The 22,503-nt window shown below is 39.7% G+C and overlaps 1 protein-coding gene across 2 annotated transcripts in view; it reads left to right on the forward strand.

Annotated features, from left to right (window-relative positions):
* Positions 1-22,503, forward strand: part of LOC111959877 (inactive dipeptidyl peptidase 10) — a 309,270-nt gene that overhangs the window by 228,564 nt on the left and 58,203 nt on the right. For both annotated transcript variants that reach the window (XM_070437581.1, XM_023981712.2), the window contains exons 4-5: positions 21,880-21,974; positions 22,122-22,196. In XM_070437581.1, the coding sequence (XP_070293682.1) occupies positions 21,880-21,974; positions 22,122-22,196 (170 nt within the window). The remainder of the gene's footprint in view (positions 1-21,879; positions 21,975-22,121; positions 22,197-22,503) is intronic.

Raw genomic sequence — 22,503 nt, forward strand, 5'->3', positions numbered from 1 at the left:
TTCAACAAAGTACTGAGTAAATGGTCTATGTACTTATGTAAATGTGATATTTCAGGGGGTTTTTTAAAACCGGTTTTTGCTTTGTCATTATGGGATATTGTGTGTAGATTGATGAGGGAAAAAACTATTGAATCAATTTTAGAATAAGGCTGTAGCGTAACAAAATGTGGAAAAAGTAAAGAAGTCTGAATACTCTCCGAATGCACTGTATGGCAGTACATAAACAAAATCTAGCTCACTTATTTTGCCAGCTAGAAAGAAAGACAGAAATTAATTCAGAAATGGAGGAAGAGGCTCACCAACTCGTTAGCTGCAAGCAGCATTGCAACCAACATTATTCAGCGCTACAAATTCAGACTTGATGAATTTATATACCAGTATGGGCAAAATTCTGATAAAGTCAGAGGTAGGCTACTATTGGTGTTCCTAGTTTGTCTGTAACATCAGAGAAAAAGGGAAATAGTTGCTGTAAATAAGGGCGAATACTTTCTGTATTAATAGTACCGTTTTTTGCTCATGCTTTGGTTCCCTGTGTTGCCAATCTGACGTGAGAGAATGTGAGATATGTTAGCTTAATCTTTGGCATTTTGTAATAATTTACAGAATTTTTATTCAAGGGGTGTTGCGCTTGTTTCGGCCTGCACACGCTCTCTCTACAGTGGCTCTCGCGCTAGCCTGCCTAGCCAGTGAGTCAGCTGAATGAGAGAGACAAGCTGAAAACTGAAGAGAGAAGTGCCAGTTAAACAACATATTTTAAACGTTATCATCAAGGTTTGGCGAATTATAAGCATATAATATGAAACACAAAGCAGAGTGTAATGCTATAATTGTTATTATTTCTTGATAATGTTTTAATAGTTTAATTCATTTATAAACGTCTGTTAGCATAGAAGCTAATGTTGGCTAAAGTTCAGTCAAGCTAGCCGGTCGTAGTCATGGCAACAGGACCAACGAACGTTCACACAGTGTAAACAAATGGAAACATTGTAACTAGCTGTTTTTAGGGATATTTTGAGAATTACATGATGAAAATGTATCTATGAGATAAGATGATAATTCATACCTTTTTACAAAAAAAAAAATGTTTGTATGTTGGCTATTTACTTTTGTATAAGAGTAGCCAAGTCAGTTGAATGAGAGAGCCAACTGAAAACTTTATTTAAGAGAGAAGCACGAGATAATCCAAGATAATATTCAAGGTTTCATTGTTCTCACCATACCCTATCCAAGTCCCAAGGTTTAAGAGGGTACACTACACTACTAGACCATGTGTGTTGTGGTTTTTCGATATGACCTAACAGAGTGTAAGAGGGCACTAGGCCTATGCTTTGCCATTGCAGAGTGAGTAGTAAATGTTGCATTATGTGAGTACCATAAGTTACTTAGTTTGGTCATTTTATCTGAAAAACTGTGTTTCACTACATGCTGCTAGCACAAAATTATGGTATTTTTTCATTGTACTACCGTGGTTAATTTTGTACCATGGAGGCTAGTACAATGAAACAAAAATAATAATAATGGTCACTACCATAGTAGGAAAACACCATGGTGCAAATTTCAAGGTATTTTCCTGCCATGGGAGTACAATGAGAAAAATACCATGGTACTATCATGTATTTGCACCAGTACCATGGTATTGTCCTGCCATGGTAGTGACCAACAAAACATGATAGTACCATGTTTTTTTTATCATACTAGCATGGTACATTTTTGTAAGGGCTGGTAAACACACACTATATCAAATCAAAGTTTAGTTGTTGAACAGGATACAGAATGTGTAAATGGTGCAGTGAAATGCTTCCTTGTACATTTCCATAGCAGCAATATCAAAAATAGAAAGTGTCAATAGAAAAGAGTTAATGCGTTTTTTAAATAACAAGTGTCAATGAATAAACGAAAGAATATACAGTACACTACATGTATGTACGTAATAACAATGTCAATAACGATAGCACTGATAGATGAGATTAGTTATATGCATACAATCAGGGGTAAAGTGGCTTAGCAGCAGGATAAAAAATAAATAGTAGCAGCAATGTATGGAGGGTATGGCTGAAATCATCCCCAGACACAGCTGGCTAAGTTGATGGGTCATGTGGAGTGGAGTCTTTTGTTTAGTTAAGTAACGTTAGCTAGCTAGCTAAACAATGAACCATAATCCCAACCCATACGGAATAGCAATACAAATAGATTGTCAGAGCTACCCACCATGCATGAAATTATGTATTATGAATTTGCAGGTAGCTAAAGCTAACCAACTAGGTTCAGTGATGGGTAGAGCTATAAAAGGACTTTCTGAAATGAAAAATATTACTACACAGATCATACACGTAGCTAGATAGCCAGCCAGCTAACATTAGCTAGCTAGCTATGTAGATAGCAACATTAGGCTTTATTAACTTGCAATGAAATGATTTTCTGACTAAATGTTAAACTTATAATATCTGAAAATGTAGCTAGACTCTTACCCTTGTATATGGATGAATGCTTCACGGCAGACTGGAATCATTTTCACTAAGTTAAAAGTCCTCTTGTTTGTAGAGCTTGCATGTGCCATTGTGTCAAGTCAGTCTGGTTTACACTGACAGTATTCAATGCCATAAGAATCATCAGATCTTTCTCCCTGTCTGTCATGGATGCCATGGTTGCTCCTACTTTGAAGATGTAATCTGGAGACAGGTGTTTTACACAACAATATTCTGTTCTGTTTCTCCGCATTTGCAATAAAACTTCATACTCCGATTCCACGGGGCATTCCACTGATTTCAAAACTCTGTCAACTTCTTCCGTGACAACACTGTTGATCTCTGTTTCTTCCCTTTTACTTTTACGAGACTGAAATAGAATTGCTAGTGTCCGATAGATTATTTGGCTTGATCAGTTGTGGCCTGACAAGTAAAAATAAAAACGTACATACAAAGAGAGGACCATTAGGACAAGTCATTTTGCTTTAGCAATGGCAGATATACCTCAAATGAGTAAGCAACACTCACCAATAAGCCATTCTTCCTCAACACCTCCCCCTGTAGGTGTATAAGCAAACATTGCTGTTCTGCAGAATGATCGAGTCATGCGTTCCACCTGGCCACCACATTCAGCAGCGTCTTTTGCATATCACATAGCCCGCACATAAAGAGTGGAAGCCTTTTCTCTTCACATACATTAGTTGAAATCATTTTGGGATGGTTATTTTATGGCGATGTGGGTGCCGTCTTTTGCCCATTCGTATTTGGGAACCTATTTATGGCATCATGGCAAGGAAACCCCTCTTGACTTCACCCTATTGTGCGATGGCTTATGGAAATGTTTTATGTTACTGTTTGTTTTGCTAATGATTGCATCCAAAACATTGGCTCATCGAGAGCTGTGAGATGCCAATTGGCAAGCTCCCTCTGAAAAGTGCCCGTTGCCAAAAACTTGTGAGGATAGCACTTGGATGTGCACCGAAATGGCATGCGTTTGCCTTGTATGTCTTAAAATTTAGCATAATTTCTATAAGATTGGTTTTGGGAAACAATATCTGATGACCAATCTGATACCAATCTGTACTTTCTGCAGAAAAAGTCTCACCTGTCTCTAAAAACATGTTCTCTGCTAAATGCAGTGTGTGCCAAATCTTCAAACAGTGCAGATCAGCCATCTCTCATTCTATTTCACATTATCTCAGTCTTTTATAGTATTTCAACAATGGTTTCACTTTCTCATTTAACAAATTACTGTATATGGATTATAAAAATAAAAAAAATTGAAAGCTATCTTGAATCCAGGTGTCAAGATATGTTGCATGAATTCACAATGGAAACACTAGCATGCTAGCAGATACCCATAGACTACCAGTTATCATGATCTCGTGACACTTCCTCTAACTTCCTTCATACTGGACACAGAGACATGGTAAAGTTCATCTGACACTGGGAAGTAGATAAATGGCCTTGCCAAAATCCTGATGGATCCCTTTAACAGGGTGAGAGCTAAGTAGCATGGATCCATGATCCTACATAACTCATTGCCAGGAGCAAAACAAAGTAAACAAACTCAAAAGTAATACAGTAACGGTGATAAATCTCAAAAATATTCCACAACAGACTCTTGTTGTTGTAATTTCATATTTGATATCCACTGTCTGTGGATAACCTGGTTCTCCACTGGTGCATGGGACTCCAGTCTGCATATAGCCACACCACTATAACACAACCAATGGAGTGTGTTTTCCACTCTCCAAACACTCATTAGAGGTGTTGGGTTGAATGCATTCAGTTGTGCAACTGTCTAGGTATCCCCCTTTCCCTAAATGTGTCAACAGAGTAAGGTTAATGAATATGTGTTCTTTGTAGCTAATTCAGATGTTATTCAATGATCAAGATCCGTGTATAACATTGATGATATACACTGTGTACAAAACATTGCTGCTCTTTCCATGACATAGACCAGCGGTCCTAAACTCAGTCCTCGGGACCCCAAGGGGTGTGCATTTAGTTTTTTGCCCTAACACTAGTCAGCTGATTCAAATGATCAAAGCTAGATGATTAGATTATTATTTGAATCAGCTTCGTAGTGCTAGGGTAAAAACCAAAACGTGCACCCCTTAGGGGACCGAGTTAGAGCACCCCTTAGAGGACCGAGTTTGGGAAACCCTGACATAGACTGACTAATTGAATCCAGGTGAAAGCTATGATCCCTTGTTGAAGTCACCTGTTAAATCCACTTCAATCAGTGTAAATTAAAGGGAGGAGACTGGTTAAATAAGGATTTTTAAGCCTTGAGACAATTGAGACATGAATTGTGTATGTGTGCCATTCAAAGGGTGAATGGGCAAGACAACATTTTTTTGTGCCTTTGAACTGAGAATGGTAGTATGTGGCATGCGCACCGGTTAGAGTGTGTCAAGAACTGCAACGCTGGGTTTTTCATGCTCAACAATTTCCTGTGTGTTTAAAGAATGGTCCACCACCCAAAGGACATCCAGCCAACTTGACACAACTGTGGGAAGCATTGGAGTCAACAAGCATCCCTGTGGAATGCTTTCAACACCTTGTAGTCCATGCCCCGTTGATTGAGACTGTTCTGCGGGGAAAAGGGTTACAACTCAATATTAGGAAGGTGTTCCAAATGTTTTCTACACTCAGTGTATATGCATGGTTTATTTAGCCTACGGTGTGGTGCAAGATGGTGTAACTTCAGAAATACATATCATGGGTCTTGATGAAAAAGGGTTATAAGTTGCACATATCATCTTGGCCGTCTGTCTTTGTCAGCTATGATATATTCATGTGTTGATTTATGGGGGCGCTAATTGCTCCGGAAATCCAAAGTTAGATTCACTGAGGCGACTGCAGCAGGCTCATTCGTAGTCTCTGACACTCGCAGTAATCAATTAACTCCTTTGATATTACATTTATTGAATAGCAGAAGCATATGATACTGATACAAATGAGCTATTTCTGCAGGACACTGATGACTAGTGCAGTGTCTTCTGCACATTGTCACATGCCTATCCATAAAACATGTGGTGCGCACTGTAGCGAGTACTGCGGACTCAGGCACTTATAAGTTTAATCTTTGCCAAGTTAGCTTCAAGCTTGACCGGGTCTGACTTTTTGGAGAACCTTAGGGACCAGCACTACATCGTTCATTTGTTCGTTCCATAACCTTTGATTAAATTAAGCAGTTGCGTGTTGCATATTTCATTGTGCAGTGTTTCTCCCTTGGACATGAGCCTCTGCAATCGTAGTACATTTAGCAACCATTACCTTTGTATCCCAATCTGCAAAATGCCATTTGAATCATCAATGCTTTCACTTATAGGTCTAGAGAAAGTCAGATGGTTGTGTTCGTGATCTGATTTAGCACTGTGGCTAGTGTACTTTTACAGAGTTTTGCTTGTACTTTTAACACTTAATGTTCGTGTGACACAAGAAAGACAGATTCATGGGCGTAATGCCAAGGTGGATGAGTAAGTATTGGGTAAATCCAGTGGAATTCAGTCACTTTTTGTCAGCACCCGTTTTGATTTTAACGACACCTTACATACATATTTGCCCATTGTAGAAGTGCTCAGAAAGTGACATTTTTGACCTGAATGCCATAACATTCAAGCAATAAAGGTGCTCAAAGTTGACTCATTTTGTATACCCTACCATACCATGAGACATACATGTCTTCATCACTGGAAAAGATCAACAGTTGAGAATGATTCATTTAAAAGCTTTCAAACACATTTGTCAAATTATTAAATGATTTAATGGATTTTTTTTTTAAAGAATTGTTTTGGTCATCTTTAAACCTTTAATGTAAATTATGTAATAACATGTAGACTCTTTTTCGCATATGTTGTAGCTTACCCAGCAAACCGGAAACATTCCCAGAACATTAACTAAGATTTCCAATGAGTTTTATTTTAACACTAGGATGATAGAATGTTTTTGATTACAAAAATGTGTTTTTGTTTTAAATGAAATAGGATTACAATGTTCTCCTAACATTCACTAAAATATGCTCAACATCTGTAACAACCACCAGAGAACATCTCCCAAAAGTTCTCATTCGGTTTCCAGGTAACGTAGTGACATAACTTACCAGTAAAGTTTTCCCAGCAAAACTAAAATGTTTATATTTATTGTGTTCTTTAAAGGTTCCCAGAATGTTTCATTATGTTGTAGCAACAGTCTCGTGAGAACATTGTGGGGACATCACAAAATATATTTTTTACAAAACACAGAAACTGTCCAGTTGTGCTGTTGATTGGTATTGGTATTTTATAAGGATCTCCATTAGCTGTTGTGAAAGTAGCTGTAACGCTCGTCGTTGGAATGAGAAGAGGAGGACCAATGCGCAGCGTGGTAAGTATCCATTTTAATAAGAATACTTGAACAATGAACAAAAACAATAAACTGATAAACGACCGAGACAGTTCCGTATGGTGAAACACAGACACAGAAAATAACCACCCACAAAACACAAAGGCTACCTAAATATGTCTCCCAATCAGAGACAACGACTGACACCTGCCTCTGATTGAGAACCATACTAGGCCAAACACATAGAAAAAGACAACCTAGACATACAACATAGGATGCCCACCCACATCACACCCTGACCAAACAAAACATAGAAACATACAAAGCAATCTAATTTGTGGAACATTGTGCAACATTGTGAGAATGTTCTGCGCAACCTACAGTATGTGAATTTCAGAAGAATATTCTTGCTACATACCAGACAACTCCCATAACTTAATTAAATGTTCTGGGAACCTTAAAGAACTTAGACCAGGTGTTCTGTCAACATTCTTACAACATTATAGAAATGTCCTGTGCAACCTAACTTAAACAGTGTATGAATGTTTTTTGCAGACTGATGCAAACATTATCTGAATGTCAGCCCAACTGGACAGTTTTTGTGCTTTGGCTAAATGTTTGTGTCCCCACAATGTTCCCACTATGCTGTTCGCACAACCTAATGAAACATTCTGGGAACCTTTAAAGAACAGCCTAAATGTGTACTGGGAACATTCTTCTAACATCAGGTGAATGTTTTGCAGCCTAAAAGAAAAATGGTACAATCTTCCGCACCACTGGACAGTTTTTACGTTTTGGAAACATATATTTTGTTATGTCCTGCAAATGTTCCCACCAGATGTCGTGGAAATTCTAATCAATAATGAGGAGAGACAAGGTCAATCACCAATCAGGATATTACTTTATTCAAAATGTATTAATAAGGATGGCATAGAGCAATTGCTTCTATAATGATGAGGCTGTTCGGCTCAACACTTCCAAGTGTTGTGACGAGTAGTTCTGACATATGATGAATACAAATATATTTTATAGAAAAGATACACCCTTTTAGTCTTCATGACGAACAACAGACGTATGGAATGGGTCACAAGGTGAAACTTGATATATGAGAAAGGAGTATCCCGCAGCAGATAGCATTTGCTATGAAGACTGTTCTTATTTTTCAGTCTGGCACCTAAGACGAGGCTCCTATCTTGTTCCTGGTACTTCATAGCACAGAAACACCAATTCATTATATGGCAAAAATCAATTGTCAACTCCAGATACTCCCATCTCAAGTAAAGCCCCTTCTTGATCACATGCCTGGACAAGCTCACTGAGAGAAGTGAGCCTCTAGGTCATATACTACCCTAGGATAGGTGCAACATCAGAGATGACATACAATGGTTCCCCCCAAGGCCGAAGGAGGGAGTGACTGGCGCACAGACATTGTGGAGACAAGTAATTGGTTCCCCATTAATCGCGCCATCCCTTCACATGGTTTAGAATAGGTAAAGACACGTTCACATATGAAGACAATGTTCCCTCCTGTCCTCCTCTCTTGCTGATATTCTGCATAGCACCAGAGACATGTGAAAGGCAAGCCTGACTTCTCCCCTCTCTGGGCCCCAGGTGACTGAGGCCCAGCTGAGGGAGGAAGTGCAACTGCCAACGCCAGAGTCCGAAGGGATACATTCAAATAACAATCATATCATATAAGCATATTATATAGATAAGACATCTTAATTATCTATGTTACCTAACTAGTTATGATTCTTCCGCCACACAGACTGTTCCCGCACCTAATGAAACGTTGTGGGAACCTTTAAAGAACAGATTAAATGTGTTCTAGGAACGTTCTTGTAACATCAGGCAAGTGTTTTATACAACATTCTATAATCATCAGCACGGCTGGACAGTTTTTGTGTTATGAGGACCTAATGAACTTTCACAGAACCAATTTTGGTTTGATGGGTAGACTCTATTTCACAACATGTGATGTTTTTGTGTTGTACCCGCTATCGGTTGAGACACATCATGCTCTTGAATACAGGGTGGGTGTCATTTCAATCATAGAAATATAATTCATAGATTCGACCTATCCATTCAGACCACTGCAATTTAGCTAATACACCATTGAAATTTTTATTGAATTACAATTTTTATTCTAATTAATACCGCAAAGATGACCACCAGTCCACCCACCATCGAATGTCAACTTAAATGGTCATGTCTATTCTAGTATCTGTATTTCTACGATTTCAATAGGTTTCCTATGGTGGATTGACAGTGTAATTTAAAACAACAGATATTCCCATTCAAGTCGACATTCTCTGATGTGTGGACCTCCAACCATCTTTTTGGTATCATTTGAAATGTTTTATTAATATTTTATCACATTCATCAGCCAAAACATGATTGTATTCATGAGCAAGTTGTGTCTCAACGTATGGTGGGCACAACACAAAAACATTAGATTATGTAAAAGAGGGTCTAAGATACAACATGAAACAAATCTGAGTTTGTGTTTTTTGATAATTGAGGCTAGAGGGAGAAAAAAAAGTGCATTTATATTATAAAACATATTGTTTTTGAAAGTATAAACTAGTTTGACAACCCTGTATGTAAGCTTCTAAATTATATAAATCTCAACTGTTTATCTTTTCCTGTGATGAAGACATGGCTGTTACAGTAGGTCCAAAAAGTCCCTTTCTGAACACTTCTACAATAGGCGAATATGGATGGGAGGTTTCGTTCACATCAAAAGTGGTGCTGTCAGAAAGTGATTGAATTCAAATGGATATACCCTATTATTTGTCAGGTTTGACTATCAAACATAACTTCTGTTTCACTGGTATTGTTCTACAAAGTAGGACGGAAGGACTGACACATGCCATCAAAAACGATCATTAGGAATTCTATGTTAGTATGTTACATCAGAATCTATTGTTAATATCAAATACCTTGATATTTCACAGACTGCCCTAGGAGGAAACCAATTCTGCATTGTCAATCATCTGTCGTCTGGTGTTTGTTCATGTACGTACAGTATGTGTGTGTGTTCAGTCTGCCTGGGTTACAGCGGCAGATGCCACAGACAGAACTCGAGAACGTAATCAAACCGACGGTTTAATAAAAAATGATGTGCTCAATATTTCAGAGTATGTCTGATGAGGAAGTGCATAACTCTCACAACCCCTCAATCACATCTATTTCTACAGGGAGCTGGTTCTTATACCCTTCTTTCCATTAGAATCTGACTCATAATGACTCCACCACTCAGGGCCATTTTCATTAACTGTTTCTTGGCTGCTTGAAGGAGGAAGAAGAAGGAATCTGATTCATTGAAATCTTCTTATGGCTGCAATCCCGTTAACGGGATGATATGACAACAGCCAGTGAAAGTGCAGGGCGCCAAATTCAAACAACAGAAATCTCATAATTAAAATTCCTCAAACATACATGTATCTTATACTATTTTAAAGGTAATCTTGTTGTTAATCCCACCAAAGTCTCCGATTTCAAATGGGCTTTTCAGCGAAAGCACCACAAACGATTATGTTAGGTCACCGCAAAATCACAGCTATTTTTCCAGCCAAAGACAGGAGTCACAAAAAGCAGAAATAGAGATAGAAATGAATCACTAACCTTTGATGATCTTCATCAGATGACACTCATAGGACTTCATGTTACACAATACATATATGTTTTGTTCGATTAAGTTCATATTTATATCCAAAAACCTCAGTTTACATTGGCGCCATGTTCAGAAATGCCTCCAAAATATGAGAAATTGCAGAGCACATCAAATAACAGAAATACTCATCATAAACTTTGATGAAATATACATGTTTTACATAGAATTTAAGATACACTTGTTCTTAATGCAACCGCTGTGTCAGATTTCAAAATAACTTTACGGAAAAAGCAAACCATGCAATAATCTGAGACTGCGCTCAGATAGAAACAAAATTTCTCCGCCATGTTGGAGTCAACAGAAATACGAAATTACATTATAAATATTCCCTTACTTTGATGATCTTCATCAGAATGCACTCCCAGGAATCCTAGTTCCACAATAAATTGTTGTTTTGTTCGATAATGTCCATTATTTATGTCCAAGTAGCTACTTTTGTTAGCACGTTTAGTACACATATCCAAACGCTCGTGCAGGTCCAGGCGAACGTCGGACGAAAACTTCAAAAAGTTATATTACAGGTCGAATAAACATGTCAAACTAAGTATAGAATCAATCTTTAGGATGTTGTTATCATAAATATTTAATAACGTTCCAACCAGAGAATTCCTTTGTGTCTATAGAAGTAATGGAACGCAAGTCGATATCATGTGGAATGCGCGTGACCAGGACCTGGCTCTCTGCCAGACCACTGACTCAAACGGCTCTCATCCGGCTCCACATCACCTCATCCGGCCCAGCATCACAGTAGAAGCTTCATTCAAGGTTCTACAGACTGTTGACATCTAGTGGAAGGCGTAGGAAGTGCAAACAGATCCATATCCTACTGTGTTTTCAATAGGCGATGAGTTGAAAATCGACCAACCTCAGATTTCTCACTTCCTGGTTGGATTTCTTCTCAGATTTTTGCCTGCCATATGAGTTCTGTTATACTCACAGACATAATTCAAACTGTTTTAGAAACTTCAGAGTGTTTTCTATCCAATACTAATAATAATATGCATATATTAGCAACTATGACTGAGGAGCAGGCCGTTTACCCTGGGCACCTTTCATCCAAGCTACTCAATACTGCCCCTGCAGCCATAAGAAGATATGATAGGTCATGCAAATGAGTTTCTTGGTAAACAGATTTGTGTGACTCATGCAGACAATACCTGGGATCTAATCAACGGTGCATTGTCAACAAGCACATGGCGCGTGACCTTTTCACCTCATTTAACACCTGATTTACTGATCAAAAGGCACATCTCAATAGGTCCAGGTGTGTCGTGACAGAGCACAAGTGGGCCTCTCCTCTTTTTGTTCTCTATTGCTCCTCTATTGTTCCTCAAGCAAGGGGGAGGCCGATGACATCACAAGTTCCCGTCAGATCAAATCTTTGAATGCCCTACTCCTTGAAGTTTGCAGTTGTGTCTAAAGAACAATAGAGGACGTCTTTAAACACATGTTTTTTATTGAGCCGACATCTACAGCATTTACAGTGAATGTGATCTCTGCCAACGTTAGGGAAACCGACATTAAAAGGTGCATTGTAGGGAGGCAATAATGCATGTTTCAGACCGTTTCGGTCACATGATGCGTATATGACTGCATTTGAAGTATGTTAGTGTTGCGTGTTGTCTACAACTATGGGCAGGTCATCGCTCTAGGAAAGTGATCCAGACTTTGGTAACGCCAGTATAGGGATCACTCCGACAAAGGCACTGATTTGCAGTATAAGTAGCTAATTAGGCCTTTATTGGGTATTATTAGCCATTCATTAGGCATAATGGCTGGTAATTCAAATTAGCTACTTATATACACACTTCATATACGCGAATAAGTTCCTAATATGTGATCCCTATTTTGAAGTGTTGGCAACACTTTCCTTGAACCATCCCTCGTATGGGCTAGGCTGCATGTCAATGCCATGTCATAGATGTCTGTTATGAAAGTCACAATTATAGGACTGAGGAGTATTCAGTCTGTAAGAACGGAAAGAGGAATGTATTGAGTTTAAATTAAAAACTTGAGAGGGACACTGCAGTCCTGACAGAGTCTGGTTGTGTGTTCCACAGCCGTGGTGTACTGTAGCCCAGCGAAAAGCCTGAAAGGTCTGTCTCATGGTTTTGAGTTTAGTTTAGTTTGCAGAGGGCTGCTGCGGGCAGATGGAGATGGAGCTTGAGGACAGGCTACAGTGGGAGGGCAGGGTAACTACAAGCCCAACCCTAAGCTGGGGATTTTCAGACTGGTAAAAGGGCCCGAGTTATTCATTATTTAACATGTTACAGAAGTAGTACATTACTTATGCATTAGAGTCTTCGTTTGTACTTTTCAGTGTGGAACGTTCCATTATTTAAGTAGACAAGCACGGAAAAAGGCCTATCGATGGCTCGCAATGTTTTAAAGATCATCCTCTCACCCCTATCTCAATTAAACCTCAAATGGAAAGTTACCCAAAACCCCTACAGTAACTTAGTTGCCATAAAGTCGAAGTTTAGTAGTGCTACTTCACACATAAGTATCTCCAAATTTAGGCTCAGGACCAGAGTTTTTGATTTCAATGAGAGATGATTTTTGACATTTGCGATGCATGCAGCGGCCTAGGTGACCGCAGTTCTTTGGAACACCAGGATTATTCCTCAGGGTCCGCTGTGCTGTCCAAACTCGTGGTCGGCATCTGTTTGGGGTTAGACACTCTTTTGCAAGGACGAATCTGTAAAGTTTAAGCCATTGGGGTGGGGTTTCTACCAAGCCACATATGGAATTGTTTTAAGATGGTCATGCCATGGATCATTTAGCTATTTGATTTAGAATTGTAGGACCCTTTTAGGTATAAAAACATCTATATAAAAATATTTATTCATAAAATATTGAATTTGGTCTTTACTACTATAGCCCATAGAAACACATTGAATAACACTTTCATAAATGGCAAAAAAGACAGTCACAAAATAAATCTTAAGGAATAGGGTTTTGAAGTGTTTGTCCTATATCTAGGAGATATATTTTTAAACATATTTAACCCCTTATTTTGTTGTGTCAAATCTGCCTCCATACTGCCATTCATTTGTATGGGTTACCTTCAGTTCGGACGCTACAGACGTTTTCGTGAGAAGACCGATTTTCGGGATGTCTCATTGTCTGACAAGCACCGCCGTAACTCGGCCACCTTCAATCGCAGATGTGGAAGGCCGACATAGGCAGATAACTCTAGCTTAAACTGAGAGATTTTGATGGAGATTTTTTGATGTGGAATAATTATAAACTACTTCATTGCCATGCCTGACTCTAAAGGTTCTACAGCTGCAACATCGAGAGCATCCTGACTGGTTGCATCACTGCCTGGTACGGCAATTGCTCGGCCTCCGACCGCAAGGCACTACAGAGGGTAGTGCGTACGGGCCAGTACATCACTGGGGCTAAGCTGCCTGCCATCCAGGGCCTCTACACCAGGCGGTGTCAGAAGAAGAACCTAAAAATTGTCAAGGGCCCCAGCCACCCCAGTCATAGACTGTTCTCTCTACTACCGCATGGCAAGCTGTACCAGAGTGCCAAGTCTAGGACAAAAAGGCTTCTCAACAGTTTTTTACCCCCAAGCCATAAGACTTCTGAACAGGTAATCAAATGGCTACCCGGACTATTTGCATTGTGTGCCCCCGCCAACCAACCCCTCTTTTAACGCTGCTGCTACTCTCTGTTTATCATATATGCATAGTCACTTTAACTATACATTCATGTACATACTACCTCGATTGGGCCGACCAACCAGTGCTCCCGCACATTGGCTAACCGGGCTATCTGCATTGTGTCCCGCCACCCGCCAACCCCTCTTTTACGCTACTACTACTCTCTGTTCATCATATATGCATAATCACTTTAACCGTATCTACATGTACATACTACCTCAATCAGCCGGACTAACTGGTGTTTGTATGTAGCCTCGCTACTTTTATAGCCTCGCTACTGTATATAGCCTGTCTTTTTACAGTTGTTTTATTTCTTTACCTACCTATTGTTCACCTAATACCTTTTTTGCACTATTTGTTAGAGCCTGTAAGTAAGCATTTCACTGTAAGGTCTACACCTGTTGTATTCAGCACACGTGACAAATAAACTTTGATTTGATTTGATTTAATAGAAGCATCATTACAATGACAGCGTAGTGTCATCATTATGGCTGTTCTCAAAAGCCATAACAGTGTTAGTGAATATTCCATAAGGCCAAACCAAGTTTTGAAAATGATAATAGCCTGTACCAGCCCCATTTCCCCCTCCAGCCAGTATAGGCCCGTCACGCGCCTGCACAGCAATGCACAGCAAAAAATGTTGTTAGGGCCTTTTAAAATTCGTTTTTATTTCTTGCCTACAAAATATGTTTTCTTGGTTTTTCCAGGTTTCAAATTCCCCCTTTTTTCTGGTTTACCCGTTTTTTTCCAACTTTTTTTGAAAAGCAAAAATGGGATTTACTGTGTTCACTACAATGCTTAAACCACATCAGGGGATGACTTTTGCCGTCTGGAAAGAATCTCAGAAACATAGATTTTTGAATGAAGTTGCCCTTTAATTCAGTGGGCATGCTCTGCACTGTTGTTTGGTTAGCGGTATTCTGTAGTGCAGTAAGCGCACATGTGATGTGATTTGGGCGCAAATAGAGTGCAAAGGAACAAATCCTTGTTTTCAATGACGGCCTACCGGGGAGCAGTGGATTAACTGCCTTGTTCAGGGGCAGAATGACAGATTTTTACCTTGTCAGCTTGGGGGATTCGATCCAGCAACCTTTCGATTACTTGCCCAACGCTTTAATCACTAGGCTACCTGCCGCAAATAACCCTAGATCAAATCAAATTTGATTTGTCACATGCTCCAAATACAACAAGTGTAGACCTTACCGTGAAATGTTTACTGACAAGCCCTTAACCAACAGTGCAGTTCAAGAAGAGTTAAGAAAATATTTACCAAATAAACTTAAGTAAAAAATAATAAAAAGTAACACAAAATAACAAAAACGGAGCTATATACAGAGGGTACCGGTACCGAGTCAGTGTGTGGGGGTACAGGTTTGTTGAGATACAGCCACATCTCATAGTCACATCATGAGATTTTTAAATGAAAGAGGAATGTAGTGACATGAATTGAATGGAGATTCCACACTTCCCATTTTAGAGTTTCTGGCTCAACACAGAAATGCCCTTATCCAGATGGCGTGAGAAACTAATTTCCTTACAGACACGCTAACTTTGTTATTACTTTTGAGGTCGGAACAAACATGCAGCAGGAAGAGGGGCAAGAACCATTTATCCGCCAGCTCAGGGACAAGCTCCACTATTCAGTGTAATGTTCAATGTAATTGCATTGCTAGACTTTTTGAAACTTCATGCATTTGTGTTGTTTTAAAAATGTACAAATAAAAGGAAATGGATGGTTTAAACATGTCTTTAATCTTTATTTGTTTTAGCTGTTAGTGATAACTCCTGTGTGTTTACATTTTTAAGCCTTTATGTATGTTTTGAATGACCAAAGGTGTCTGACTTTATAGTAAGTACAGCGTCATATGATAAGGCATTTATGTATGTGTTATAAATTACCAAAGGGTTCTGACTTTAAATTAAGTAAAGCACCATGCGATAGTCTTTATGGATGTGTTATGAATGACCGAAGGTGTCTCACTTCAAACTAACTAATACAGGACACTACATAAAGTGTTAATAAATAGGTTATTAACGTTCTGCTGACTTACGAAGGTTCTCATTATCCACATGTTACTGTAGAGTGTAAGAGGTATTGAAATGGGTTGATGGACCTGCAAAGCTTGCGTTTGGGTGTCAGAACCAAGATTTGGAGTAGTCCAACCTGAGACTACTGCAACACGTATTCCTCTTCTATTCCCATGCTGGAGACGAGGGCTTGTTTACAACCTCAAATCAAATCAAATTGTATTTGTCACATACACATGGTTTAGCAGATGTGAATGTGAGTGTAGCGAAAGGCTTGTACTTCTAGTTCCGACCATGCAGTAATATCTAATACATAATCTAACCTAACAATTTCACAACAACTACCTTATACACACAAGTGTAAAGGAATGAATAAGAATATGTACAAAAAAATATATGAATGAGTGATGGCCGAACGGCATAGGCAAGATGCAGAAGATGGTATAGAGTACAGTATATACATATTAGATGAGTAATGTAGGGTATGTAAACATGATATAAAGTGGCATTGTTTAACCTCTCTAGGGTATGTGGGACGGTAGCGTCCCACCTCGTCAACAGCCAGTGAAACTGCAGGGCGCCAAATTCAAAACAACAGAAAGTATTTTACACCATTTTAAAGTTACACCTGTTGTAAATCCAGCCAAAGTGTCCGATTTCAAAAAGGTTATACGACGAAAGCACACCAAACGATTATGTTAGGTATGAGCCAAGTCACAGAAAAAGACAGCCATTTTTCCAGCTAAAGAGAGCAGTAACAAAAAGCAGAAATAGAGATAAAATTAATCACTAACCTTTGATAATCTTCATCAGATGACACTCATAGGACTTCATGTTACACAATACATGTATTTTTTGTTCGGTAAAGGTCATATTTATATCCAAAAATCTGAGTTTAGGCAAGACGCTACTGTATCACTTGGCAAAAAGCCTGAGAAAATGCAGAGCGCCAAATTAATATGAATTACTATGAAAATTACTATAAAATCAAACTTTCATTAAATCACACATGAAAGATACCAAATTAAAGCTACACTGTTTGTGAATCCAGCCAACATGTCAGAATTCAAATAGGCTTTTCGGCGAAAGCATYCYATGCTATTATCTGAGTATAGCACAATAGTAAACAAAGAGAGAGAAGCATATTTCAAGCCTGCAGGCGCGACACAAAACGCAGAAATAAAAATATAATTCATGRCTTACCTTTGACYAGCTTCTGTTGTTGGSACTCCAATATGTCCCATAAACATCACAAARGGTCCTTTTGTTCGATTAATTCCYWCGATATATATCCAAAWTGTCCATTTATTTGGCGCGTTTGATCCAGAAAAACACTGGTTCCTAATTGTGAAACGTGACTACAAAATATCTCAAAGGTTACCTGTAAACTTTGCCKAAAAWTTTCAAACTACTTTTGTAATATAACTTTAGGTATTTTTTWACGTTAATAATRGAMAAAATTGAAGACYGGATGATCTGTGTTCAATACAGGATTAAAACGAAATGTAGCATGCCTTTTGGACATGCACTTCAATCAAACACGACACCTGGAGTGACTCGACTTCAAGATGGCCGTATTTCTTCATTACACAAAGGAATAATCTCAACCTATTTCTCAAGACTGTTGACATCCAGTGGAAGCCGTAGGAACTGCAAGCAATTCGCTTAGAAATCTGGTTTCCCAATGAAATGTCATTGAAAAGAGAGTGATCTCAAAAACATAATCTGAATAGTTTGTCCTCGGGGTTTCGCCTGCTAAATAAGTTATGTTATACTCACAGACACGATTCAAACAGTTTTAGAAACTTCAGAGTGTTTTCTATCCAAATATACTAATAATATGCATATCTTATCTTCTGGGGATGAGTAGCTGGCAGTTGAATTTGGGTATGCTTTTCATCCAAACGTGAAAATGCTGCCCCCTTACCCTAGAGAAGTTAAAGTGGCTAGTGATACATTTATTACATCAAGTTTTCCATTATTAAAGTGGCTAGAGTTGAGTCAGTATTTTGGCAGCAGCCACTCAATGTTAGTGATGGCTGTTTAACAGTCTGATAGCCTTGAGATAGAATCTGTTTTTCAGTCTCTCGGCCCCTGCTTTGATGCACCTGTACTGACCTCTACTTCTGGATGATAGCGGGGTGAACAGGCAGTGGCTCGGGTGGTTGTTGTCCTTGATGATCTTTTTGGCCTTCCTGTGACATCGGGTGGTGTAGGTGTCCTGGAGGGCAGGTAGTTTGCCCCCGGTGATGCGTTGTGCAAACTTCACTACCCTCTGGAGAGCCTTACGGTTGTGGGCGGAGCAGTTGCCGTACCAGGCGGTGATACAGCCCGACAGGATGCTCTCGATTGTGCATCTGTAAAAGTTTGTGAGTGTTTTTGGTGACAAGCCTAATTTCTTCAGCCTCCTGAGGTTGAAGAGGCGCTGCTGCGCCTTCTTTACCATGCTGTCTGTGTGGGTGGACCATTTAATTTTGTCCGTGTTGTGTACGCAGAGGAACTTAAAACGCTCCACCTTCTCGACTACTGTCCCGTCGATGTGGATAGGGGGATGCTCTCTCTGCTGTTTCCTGAAGTCCACGGTCATCTCCTTTGTTTTGTTGACATTGAGTGTGAGGTTGTTTTCCTGACACCACACTCCGAGGGCCCTCAACTCCTCCCTGTAGGCCGTCTCATTGTTGTTGGTAATCAAGCCTACCACTGTAGTGCCGTCTGCAAACTTGATGATTGAGTTGGAGGCGTGCATGGCCACGCAGTCATGAGTGAACAGGGAGTACAGGAGAAGGCTCAGAAATCACCCTTCTGGGGCCCCAGTGTTGAGGATCAGCGGGGTGGAGATGTTGTTACCTACCCTCACCACCTGGGGGCGGCGCGTCAGGAAGTCCAGGACCCAGTTGCACAGGGTGGMGTCTGTCTCTTATACACATCTAGATGTGTATAAGAGACAGGTCCCACCCTGTGCAACTGGGTCCTGGACTTCCTGACGGGCCGCCCCCAGGTGGTGAGGGTAGGTAACAACATCTCCACCCTGCTGATCCTCAACACTGGGGCCCCACAAGGGTGCATTCTCAGCCCTCTCCTGTACTCCCTGTTCAACCCTTCCAGATCCTTGATATCCTTCATCTGCGCTCAAACCACAGGTTTCCAATGGGGTTTCAAGTCCGGAGACTGAGATGGCCATTGCAAAATGTTGATTTTATGGCCAATTAAGAATTTCTTTGTGGATTTTGATGTGTGTTTGGGGTTATTGTCTTGCTGGAAGATCCACATGCAACCACGTTTCAGCCTCTTGGCAGAGGCAGAAAGGTTTTTGGCTGATATATCCTGTCCTGGTACTGGGTAAGGTTCATGAAGCCATTGACAGTCAACAAGGGCCTTAGGACCAGTGGAAGCAAAATAGCCCCATAACATCAAAGATCCACCACCGTATTTTCCAGTAGATATGGAGTTATTTTCTGCTTATGCGTTTTCATTTCGACCCCAAATCCACCACTGATGTGCGTGGCCAAATAGCTCTATTTTCATGTCATCTGACCAAAGCACCGATTCTAACCCCATACATACATTTTTATTAGTATGAAATAATATAATTTGAGCATACAATATAGCTCAGTATTTTAATTATTTATTTTATACAGTCCTTTTTGCTTACCTTTATCAAGGTTGTCAATCATTTCAGACCCCACTGTATATGGTCGTGGTAAACACAAATATTTCGACCAGTGGTCTTGAGGCATCAGATTACTTGTTTTAGATGATGACATTTATGTCTGTGATATGCTCACAGAGGTTATGACAGGAACAAAATATGGGGCCGGATTGGGCCGTGAGGGCCCCATCAATCAAACCCATGGTAACTACAGCATGGCAACAGGGCCCTGATTGGCTGTGAACGAGAAAATAGTTGACGGACAAATGAGACTCTGCTGAGAGGCGGGTATAGGTGATCATCTCCCACTGTAGGAATCCAATATCTGCCGGGGTTGCCAGGTCTGCTGGGGTTGCCCTGTCAGTTGCATAACCCCCAAATAACCTTTTGACAGAGATGAATAACTTCATTATGGGATTGTTTCAGCACAGCACGTTATGGATTGTCTTCCATCTTTGTTTTGTTTGCATTTGATCATAACTCATGTATGAATTAGTGATTAGCAATGCATGGTATCATTTGCTCAATGTGTGTGTGTGTGTGTGTATGTGTGTGTGTGTGTGTGTGTGTGTGTGTGTGTGTGTGTGTGTGGTGTGTGTCTGCCATTTGCAGTCACTCCCTTTTCTGGATGACATTTCAGGGTCATGTCTGCGTATGAGATCACATAGCAGATAATGCTGTGGCATTCAACAACAAGAACACAGGACAAAATACAAGCTACATACAAGTATTCACACACCTTGACTTTTCCACATTTGGTTGTGTTACAAAGTGTGTTTAAAATGGATTTAATTTGAATTTTTTGGTCAACGATCCACACAAAATACATGTGGAAGAAAAATTCTAACATTTGTGTAAAAAAAAAAAAATACATGATCTTTTATATTTTATTAGATAAGTATTCAACCACCTGAGTCAATACATGTTAGAATCACATTTGGCAGCGATTACAGCTGTGAGTCTTTCTGGATAAGTCTATAAGCTTTCCACACCTGGATTGTGCAACATTTGCCCATTATTGTTAAAAATATTATTCAAGCTCTATCAAATTGGTTGTTGATCATTGCTAGACAATCATTTTCAGGTCTTGCCACAGATTCTCTGAACAGATTTATGTCAAAACTCAGGAACTTTCACTGTCTTCTTGGTAAGCAACTCCAATGTAGATTTGGCCTTATGTTTTAGATCATTGTAAGCAACTCCAGTGTAGATTTGGCCTTATGTTTTAGATCATTGTCCTATACCATCCACGCTCAAAGGGAAATTGAATGTCAGCTTTTTTTAACCATCTACCAATAAGTGCCCTTCTTTGCGAGGCATTGGAAAAACGACCTGGTCTTTGTGGTTGAATCTGTGTTGGAAATGTACTGCTCAACTGAGGGACCTTACAAAACAGGAGGTTGGTGGCACCTTAATTGGGGGAACGGGCTTGTGGTAAAGAGTGGAGTGAGTGGAATGGTATCAATAAATGGTTCCCAGATGTTTGATGCCATTTCATTTTCTCCATTCCAGCCATTATGATCAGCCGTTCTCCCCTCAGCAGCCTCCTGTGCTATTCCACAACAAAATGTGGAAAAAGTAAAGGGGTGTGAATAGTTTCTGATGGCACTGTGTGTGTTTCATTCCTTAGGCACAGAAAGCATTTCCCATCAATAGAGAACATGCAGATTTTTGTAACAAAAATGTTACTTATTGTGACTGTTTCTATACACCATTCAATTATTATTTGGCTTCACACGCTGATGTGTATGAATGGAGTCAGTGCCGTCATGTTACTATTGTTATTTGATTTTCCAGAGACAATGATGTGACAAGGTACTGGACATTCTGTCTTTGCTATGCTGAAGAAAAACAAGGACATTGGTATAGAATGGAGACTTTTTATTGTCAAAATGTTGGCTACAAAGCCTTATTCAAGGTACAGTTCTGGTTTTGACAGCCATCCGGCCTTGCCTTCAAATGGCAACAAAGGCCTTGCAATTTCATCTTAGTAGAAAATCGACAGAGGAATTATTTCAGAAAGACATGTTTTTTTCTTATTTGTCTCTCCTTTCATAGACTCAGAAGTGATCTACAGGAATCGCGATGGCCACGTAATCAAGTTTAACATCCTCACCAATGAGACTGAAATTGTACTGACAAACACAACATTTGTAAGTGAAAACCCTTTACCATCTGAACATGCATGCACACAGACTTACACGTAAACATATACCCTGCCACTCAAAGTGACATGTTAGCAAACGGATATACCCACTTAAAAATGCTCTCACTCTCTTTTCCTCTTCTTTGTCTTGTAGGTCAATTTCAATGTTGCAAAGTACTCCGTTTCCCCGGACTTGAAATATGTGCTCTTTGCCTATGATGTTAAACAGGTAAACTGTATTATCTTTTTACTTTAATGCTCTTAATCCCCCCACACTCCATTTGCATCTCTCTCTCTCTCTCTCTCTCTCTCTCTCTCTCGCTCTCTCTCTCATATATTCTATAGCGCACTATTAAATCTTACAATAAGCTCAATCTTAAAGGCATGCATACTAGACCAGTGTTTCCCAACTCCTGTCCAACAGCACACATTGTTGTTGTAGCCCCAGACAACTGATTCAACTCAATGAGGGCTTGATGATTAGTTGACAAGTTGAATCAGGTGTACTTGTCCCCCCCCAAAATGTGTGCTGTTGT

This window comes from Salvelinus sp. IW2-2015, linkage group LG36 (genome assembly GCF_002910315.2).
Source record: "Salvelinus sp. IW2-2015 linkage group LG36, ASM291031v2, whole genome shotgun sequence".
NCBI classification, from domain to species: domain Eukaryota; kingdom Metazoa; phylum Chordata; class Actinopteri; order Salmoniformes; family Salmonidae; genus Salvelinus; species Salvelinus sp. IW2-2015.